Source organism: Chrysochloris asiatica, unplaced genomic scaffold (genome assembly GCF_000296735.1).
Source record: "Chrysochloris asiatica unplaced genomic scaffold, ChrAsi1.0 scaffold00178, whole genome shotgun sequence".
In the NCBI taxonomy this organism is placed as follows: Eukaryota; Metazoa; Chordata; class Mammalia; order Afrosoricida; family Chrysochloridae; genus Chrysochloris; species Chrysochloris asiatica.
This window is the reverse complement of record NW_006408696.1, coordinates 3,553,955-3,563,219: the sequence shown is the minus strand read 5'-3', so window position 1 is coordinate 3,563,219 and position 9,265 is coordinate 3,553,955. Positions and strand designations below refer to the sequence as shown.

At 43.5% G+C, this 9,265-nt stretch overlaps 1 protein-coding gene across 1 annotated transcript in view; it reads right to left on the bottom strand.

Moving 5' to 3' along the window:
* The window catches only part of MPV17L (MPV17 mitochondrial membrane protein-like), a 21,058-nt gene that overhangs the window by 6,374 nt on the left and 5,419 nt on the right, over positions 1–9,265 (bottom strand). Inside the window, exon 2 of the mRNA XM_006871957.1 lies at positions 6,770–6,840. Within this exon, the coding sequence (XP_006872019.1) occupies positions 6,770–6,840 (71 nt within the window). The remainder of the gene's footprint in view (positions 1–6,769; positions 6,841–9,265) is intronic.

The window sequence follows — 9,265 nt, the reverse complement described above, 5'->3', positions numbered from 1 at the left end:
GCCTTTATTGCTCCCTCATTTTAGATAGCCAATGTCTAAGCTGCCTGTCCCTATCTATCCTGTATACAGAGGGGATAGGATTGATACTTGATGTGAAGACTCCTTCCCACTCCGCTGGTATTTTGAGCTATTACATCCATAAGTATAGGTCAAGTTCATCAAATTGTAGCAATCTACACTTTTTTCCTTTATCAAAAAAAATTTTTTTTATCTTCCTCTAGTTGAGTTCTGATTATCAAGCCATTAAGGCTAGGTTAAATGGGTACTATCTATAAGTTTAAGTAACTCTGTTAGTGTAGTGGTTACGAATTGGGCTGTGAACCACAAGGTCAGCAATTTGAAACTACCAGCTGTTCTGCAGGAGAAAGATGAGGTGTTCTGCTCCCATAAAGATTTACAGCCTCGGAAACCCTGTATAGGTCGCTATGAGTCGGAATCAACTCCACGGCACACAGCAGCTGCAGCAGCAGCAGCATCTATAAGTTTGGGCATTCTTATGCATCACTTCATATCAGCTGGATGCTTCACTCTCAGCTCTAGCCCTCCGTGGCTATGTCCTTGTACATGGGCTCAGAAGTCCCCAGGTCTCACCACACTTCAGACCAACCATTCCTTCCTCTTCTCTCGGTCATCTCCAGGTCGATGGGAGTCTATGGAATGTGGCTAAACTCAGCCCATTTCTTCATTGCTGCTTTTCCCACTCTTCACTCACCAGTAGCCCAACATGGTTGCCAGCAAGCTTACATTCCTGCTCATGTGTTTCCTTTGAGTTTCAATCTTGTAAGGGGGTTTGTCCTGAAGGGACTTAATTGCTTGCCTTCCTAGTCTGTCTTAGTCTGAAAGCACTGATGAAAATTGTCCACCATGGGTGACCCTGCTGGTATTTGAATCACCAGTGGCCCACCTTCTAGCATCATTGTAACACACAAGTCACCAAAGCACAGAAAGCTGGCAGACATATGGACCCTTACTCTAAGGAAATACCTGAGTATTTCTAGGAGTAAAGGGTAGTTCGGTATATAACTTACACTCAAGCAATTCAGAAAAATAGATAGATGGATGAATCAAGTAAATGATTTTTTAAATGGGATAAAATATTAACAACCAGTGAGAATCTGGGTAAAGGGTAAATGGTTACTCTTCGAACTTCTTGTAACTTTTCTGTTTATTTGATTTCCAATTAAAAGCTTTAAAAAACACTACAAAATCAGTAACATCAGGGATATTTCTAAGAGCTAATCGTATTTGAGCCCCCATATGACAGATGGTGGAAGAAGATAAAAATGGCATGTCATTTGTGCTAAAAAACAAAACAAAACCCTCCAGTACTGTTGTTGTTGTTGTTGTTAGGTGCCATCAAGTCCATTCCAATTCACTTTGACCCTATGTACACCCGAACAAACCAGTACCCAGGCCTGCACCCTAGTCATGGTTGTTGTTATATCTGAACCCATTCTTGCAAACTCTGAGGCTCTTCCTCTTTTTCACTGACCCTCTACTTTACCAAGGACCATGTCCTTTCCAGGGACTAATCCCTCCTGGTAACAAAGTCTCGCCATTCTCGCTTCTAAGGAGCTTTCTGGCTGCACTTCCTCCAAGACAGCTTTGTTTGTTTGTCTGGCACTCCATGGTCTATTCAGTACTCGTCACCAACACCAGAATTCACATGTAGTAATCCTTCTTTTAAAGTACTGAAGAGCAGAGATGTCAGCTTGAGGCCTAAGGTGCGCCTGACCCAAGCCATGTGTTTTCAATAGCCTCATATAGATGCAAAAGCTGGACAGTGAATAAGGAAGATCGCAGAAGAACTGATGCCTTTGAGTTGTGGTGTTGGAGGAGAATACTGAAAGTGCCATGGACTGCCAAAAGAACCAATAGATCTGTTTTGGAAGAAGTACAATCAGAGTGCTCCTTGGGAGGCCAGGATGGCTAAGCTTCGTCTCTCATACTTTGGACATATTGTCCGGAGGAAACAGTCGCTGGAGACGGATGTCATGCTCGGTAAGGTGGAGGGTCAGAGAAAAAGAGGAAGACCCCTAACGAGATGGATTGGCCAGGTGGCATCATTGATGGCCTCAAGTGTGGCAGCGGTAGTGAGGTTGGCCCAGGATCGGACATTGTTTCGTTCTGCTGTGCATGGGGTTGCTATAAGTCGGTTCCGACTTGATGGCACCTGACAACAACAACAACAATCCTTCTTTGGGCTTTTTTATTCATCATCCAGCTCTCACATGGCAAATGCTGTTGCCATCAAGTCAGTTCTGACTCATAGTGACCCTGCATAAGGTTTCCAAGTAGCAGCTGGTGGGTCTGAACTGAAACTTTGTGGTCAGTAGTCCAGTGCTTAACCTACAGCATCACACTAGGACTCCACACATGCATATGAAGAGACTGAAAATACCATGGCTTAGTCCTCAAACTGACGTCTCTGTACTTGAACACTTTAAAGAGGTCTTGTGCAGCAGATGTGCCTAAATACTACTCACTGTTCTTAAGTGTTGTAGAGTCGCTTCTGACTCATAGCGACCCCGTATAGGGTTTCCCAGGAACAGCTGGTGCGTTTGAACTGCCGACCTGGAGGTTCACTGTCCAATGCTAATCCTACAGCACCACACCATAAGTCCTACTTCTTACATAGAAAAAACAAGCTAGATACTTCCTTCCCCTCCCTCCTTATTAACCAAAGGAACTTGGATTGGGCAGTGGCCTGGCTCTTCAGCAACACACCACCTAGGCTCATTTACTTCTGGGATTATAAGGGAGCCTTTTGCGACGGACTCTTCTGGATGTTTCTTTTCTTCTGACTCCTAACCTCTATCCTCGTAGCTTCATTAATCAAGTTTGAGTGGAGAACCGCATTTTAACCCAATTTCTACCATATAGCATGTCTAGCTCTGAACTCTCCCCTGTGCATTTGACAGCTTCACTTGAATATCCTAACCCACTACCCTTGAGTCGGTTCTGACTCATAGCAACCCTGTGGGACACAGCAGAACCACCCCATAGGATTTCTTTCCAAGGCTGTCATCTTTAGGAAGCAGACTGCCACAGCTTTCTCTCAGGGAGCAACTGGTGGTTTGGAACTGAGTGTCTTTCCATTAGCAGCTGAGCCCGTAGCCACTGTACCGCCAGGGTTCCTCTGAATATCCTAAAGGCATCTGGAATCAACATTTCCCTAACCAAGCTCATCGATCTTTCTTCTCAAATTACTCCCTTTCCTCCATATTTATCTCAAGCGATAAATATGCAGCTGTTCAAGACAGAAACCTGTAGGTTATCCTAAACATGACCATTACCCCACATCTAAATATAGAATTGGAGTCCTGGGGTGGTGCTGTGGGTTAATGCGCCAGAATTCAAAGCCGTTTGAACTGCAAGGTCAGCGGTTCAAGCTCACCAGTTGCTCCTCAGAAACCCAATACAGGGTCAATAAGGGTCAGGATCGACTCGACAGCACTTAACAACAACAACAAATATAGAATTACTAGAAGGGCTGCTAAACACAGGTCAGCAGTTGAAATCTTCCAGCTGCTTCATGAGAGAAAGATAAGGTTTTCTGAGTCCTAGTGTGGCGCTGTGGGTTAATGTGCCAGACTACAAAGCTGTCTAAACTGCAAGATTGGCAGTTCAAGCTTACCAGCTGCTCCTTGGAAACCCTATACGGGGTCACTATGGGTCAGAATCAACTTGACGACACCCAACAACAAGGATTTACAGCCTCAGAAACCCTATACAGGGTCACTATGAGTCAGAACAGACTGGAGAGCACATAAACATTCAACTGTATTGTCGGTTTAAACCACAATGTCAGCAGTTCAAATCCACCAGCTGCTCCTTGGAAACCCTATACAGGGTCGCTATGAGTCGGAACCCACTTGAGGGTACTTGACAACAATAACCACTTCCACCAGCCATTCCTTGGAAGCCCTATTCAGGGTCACTAGGAGTCAGAACCAACTCAACAGCACAAAACAACAACCAGCAGTTCTACCTTCTATATAGTTCGCAAATCATTCCTATGCCCACTCCTTCATTATTTCTTGAGCGAACTTAGGGAACAAACCCATTAAACCAAACTCACTGTAGTCTGGCTGATGTCAACTCACAGCAACCCTACAGGACAGAGTGGAGCTGGCTTCATGCGGGTTCCAAGGCTGTAAGCAGTGACAGAAGCAGACTGCCACATCTTTCTCCTGGGAAGTGAATAGTGAGTTCAACTGCTCATCTTTCAGTTACAGCCAAATGCTTAACTGCTTCACCAGCACTCTTTGAACTGGGTTACAATAACCCTTAATCGCCACTACCCATCAACTTAGTCTGAAGTTCAAGATCTGCAGTGCATACTTAGCGCTCAAAGTCTTCTAGTTAATGCGTCTAGTCATTTGTCTATCTATCCCCCTCCATTCTAAAGTCCTTCAGAATAGTATTTGTGCTTTGTGATTTGGGTTTGGTTTTGGTTTATATCCTCCACTAACTCCGGGTGAGGTGCTGTAGGATAAGCACTGGACTGGTAGCCACAAGGTCAATGGTTCAAACCCACCAGTCACTCGCGGAAACCTTATAAGGGTTGCTGTGAGTTGGAATGGACTCAATGGCACATAGCAGCAACTAATGCCTAGCACAATGGTACTGGTGGTGATTAAGTGCCCTTGAGTTGGTTCTGACCCACAGAGACCTTGTATAGGGTTTTCAAGGATTGGCTAGTGAGTTTGAACTGTGGAGCTTGCGGTTCAAACTGACCTTGCAGTCCAGTGCTGATCCAACAGCGCCACACCAGGAGTCCACAATGAGTGATAGACACGTTCTTATTATGGGAGATCTTTAGGAAAATTTTCCACACGGGGCTAGGCTTCAGATTGCTGGTACCCCATTTCTTGATCCTAAGCATTTCTGAAAATTACTTTATCATAACCACCATGCCTTAAAAAAGTTCTGCGAAAAGTCCCTGTGTTTCTGCTCCAATAGGCAGCCTGCATGTTTGCATTAGGAGGGGAGAATCAAAACTGCAAGTTCCTTCTTACAGCCCCTTTCAAAATTTTGCTTGCTTGCTCTTTTTTCAGGGGAGCACAGTGGCTACTTAAGATAAGCACTGGACTGCTAACCACAAGGTCTGCAGTTTGAGCCCACCAGCCAATTCTCAGGAGAAAGATAAGACTTTGGCTCCCTTAAAGATTTAAGGCCCCAGAAACACTATACAGAGTAGCTATGCATAGGAACCAGTTTGACAGCACTTAACAACAGCCGCCCCGTTGTTGTAAACCTTAGATCTATACGAAGAGGCATCAAAAAGTGACTGGAAAATTCCATTACTTTTTAACTCCATTTTCCCAGGAACTTTTTGAAGCACTCTCATATATCTACATAGGCGCTATGATGCAATGGAAAAACTGTCTCCCTTTGCCAAAATAAGGCAGAAGAAAGCCACACCCGGATGTCACCGTGGGCCCACAATTTCTGCACCAAGGGAAGTATCAAGAATTTGAACAGGAACTGTTCTTGAGTCTAGAGGATCCAGAGAAGACAGTGGCTTCAAACTCCCTGAACTTTGTCTCCAACCAACATGTGGCTGATGCCAGTTCTGGGGCTGGGCACCACTCACCAGAAGATGTTAGGAACAGTGTGGAGAGTCACTGGGTATTGTCTGGCACTGCTTATGATATGAAATTAAGTGTATGTGAAACCCGGGGCCAGTCTGTACAAACTCTGGAATCCCGAAAATTTTACCTCACAGTGATTAAAAGAATCTACCATGTTCGAGGCCAGAGATGGAAGGCAATCCCAATTTTGTTGGGACTTAAGATCATTAAATCTTCATTGAACACATCAAAAAATATTTACTGGACAGGAGCATACATAGTTGTACTGAGCAAACAATACAACAGGTGACTTGCTTCAAAGCCTGGGAATAATCCTGGGAAAGCTTATCCTTCTCTGTCAATATGTTTGTGAGAGTTAAGAAGGTTCCTTTCATAGAGACTTAACAGAATGCACACCTGGAAATATTGCCTCTAAAAGTGCAAACAGTTCCATTACACCATTCTTCTTCTGTTAGTACCATTTTGGTCTTATAGACTCTTTGGCTCCAAAATTCACTAAATAAAATCACTAGTAAGATCAAATTCACTTCAGTCTGATAAAGTCCTGGTGTGGTGTAGGATAAGTGGTTCAACCTTACCAGCTGTTCCTAGGAAACCCTATACAGGGTCACTATGAGTTACCATCAATTCGATGGCACTTAACAACAACCACCACAATTATAATAATAAAAGTAGTCAGAAATCACTGTAAAAATTCACTAAAATACAGAGATATTATTCCTTTCCTAGTCATCAGAAACAAACAAACAAATCCACTGCCACCAAGTTGATTCTGACTTACAGTGACCCTGGATGGTGGTGGTGGTGGTTGTGAGTCACCAAGTCGGTTCTGGCTCATAGTGACCATGTATAGGGTTTCCAAGGCTGTAAATCTTTACAGGAGCAGAAAGCCTCATCTTTCTTCCATGGAGCGGCTGGTAGTTTCGAACTGCAGACCTTGCAGTTAACAGCCCATAATCCACTATGCTACCAGGGTAAACCTAGCTAGATGCACTTAACGCTGCTTCTCATTCATCTAACAAAGCAAATTTAAGATCTCACTGCCAAAGTAACTGACTCTTGCACCCACCAAAACTGGATTCTAATTTAAGACTATATTTATTCACATTATCCGATGGAAAAATTATATTAAAAATAAAGATCTTGATGGTATTTTCAAAAGCTCATCTTACCTTATATGTATTCCAGAATTTCTGTTTCAAGTCCAAAAATATGTCATCCTTCCCTTGGAGAATACTCATACCTATTTACAAAAACATACAACAAAAGAGTTTTAAAAGATGCAGTAGGAAGAACTACTGAGTAATAGTTCATGGTCAAGTTTCCTATTCCAATATGCAAAGTTACCACCACTAACCCTTATTTAATATCTCCCTTCTGACCCAACAGTGAAAAGAGAAAATCATCTACAATCTAAAACTAGCTAAGTGTCAAAGGAATGATAAGTATGAAGTGAGAATAGTTGCTGCTAATAGTTCCAACTCATAGAGACCCTGTATATGGTTTCCAAGGAGCAGCTGGTGGGTTTGAACTGTAGATCATGTGATGCGCAGCCAGCCCAGTGTTGATCCTACAGCGCCATACTAGGAATCTATGGAGTGAGACTAGCAAGGTATAAAAATGATCTCAGAATGACTTTTTTTTAATAAACAGTAAGACCATCTCCCTGAGAAATTCTTTACATGTTGAACCAAAACTATCCTGGGGTCACCTTTCCTAAAAACACTTTAAAACTTTGGTCTTCAGCATATCTGAAAAGACATTCAGAAAGCAAAAACAAAACCTTTCTATTTTAGGAAGGGTGTAAAAATGGGAGTGCTTTAAAAAGTCTTCCTCAACCCCAGATTGTTGCTGTTGTTGTTATTTTTAAGTGCTGTCCAGTCGATTCTGACCCATAACAACCATGTATAGGGTTTCTGAGGATCAGCTAGTGAGCTTGAACCGCCTACCTTGCCGTTCAAACGGCTTTGCAGTCTGGCGTATTAACCCACAGCGCCACACCAGGACTCCATTATTAGGTGGTATCAAGTCTGTTCCAAATCATAGCAACCCGTACATACAACATAATGAACCATGGCTGGGTCCTGCGACATCCTCACAATCATTGCTACGCTTGAGCCTACTGTTACCACCACTGTGGCAATCCATCACATTGAAGGCCTTCCTCCTTGTCATTTACCCTCGACTTCACCAAGCATGATCTCCTTCTCCAGGACCGGGCCCTCCTGATAATATCCCCCAAGTAAGTGAGATCTAAAAGATCCTTAGCAACTGGTATCTTAAAAGATCGTGAGCCTGCAATCCTCTGTTTGAGGGAACATTTTAGCTGTACTTCTTCCAAGACAGATTTGTTTGTTCTTCTGGTAGTCCATGATACATTCAATATTCTTTGCCAATACCATGATTCAAATGCATAGATTTTTCCAGTCTTCTTTATTCATTATTGAGCTTTTTTTGCACACATATGAGACCACAGCTTGAGTCAGGCACATCTTAATCTTCAAAGTGACAGCACACACACACCACACACCCCAATTAGGAGAAAGGGGGAAATTAGGACTCTTTTAATCAGCTGCAAAGGATTCTTAGAACCAAACTCATAAGAAAAAAACCTAGTCAGATAATGAGAATACTGTGTTCCATTTACCCAGCATTATGTGCTAGGCACTTTCGATGCCTTATTTCATTTGACCCTCTGTGGTAGGTAGAGTTTCGATGCCTTATTTCATTTGACCCTCTGTGGTAGATAGAGTTTCAGAGGAGAAAAGGAACCCAAGGAGGTTAATAGCAGACAGAGTCCAACCCAGGTGTCTGATTTCTGAGCCAGACATCTTAATCACAATGACTACACTGACTGCCAAGGTGGCCCAGCACAAAGGACTATCTGACTCATGCAATGCAACTTCCAAGTCAGTAGTGCCTTGAGGAAGGGGCCCTGATGGCACAGTGGTTAAGCACTTAGTGCTACCTGAAAGGTCGCAGTTCAAACCTACCAGGGAGAAAGATGTGGTTGTCTGCTTCCATAAAGATTACACTTTTGGAAATTCTATGGGGAAGTTCTGCTATAAGTTGGAATCAACCCTAAAGCAAAGGGTATGGATTTGAGTGCCTTGATGAGGGGTCCCTGGATGGTGCAAACAGTTGAGCCAATTGAAAGGCCCCTGAGAAAAGGGCCCGGCAAACTACTTCCAATGAAAGCCTGTGGAGCAGAGTTCTACTCTGACACCCAAGGGGTCTTCACGCATTAGAATCCTAGTGTGGCGCTGTGGGGTAATGCACTGGATGGAAAAGTCGGCAGGTCAAACTCACCAGCTGCTCCTCGGAAAACCTATACAGGGTCACTATGGGTCAGAACTGACTCGACAGCACTTAACAACACCAAAAAACAACTAGACTTCTGGTGTGGCACTGTAGGATCAGCACTGGACTGTGAACCACAAGGTTAGCAGTTCAAACCCACCAGCTGCTCCTTGGAAACCTTATATAAGGTTGCTGCGAGTCAGAATTGACTCAAGGGCACTTAACAACAACAATAAACAACAACTGGTAAGTGGTAGTGCCTTGAAGAAACTTCTGAACCACCCATCAGGCCTTCCTCCCTGTTAACATGAGGACAGGGAAAAGCACGATAAAGGAAGGAATGGAGTAATAGGAAAAAATAGTCCACA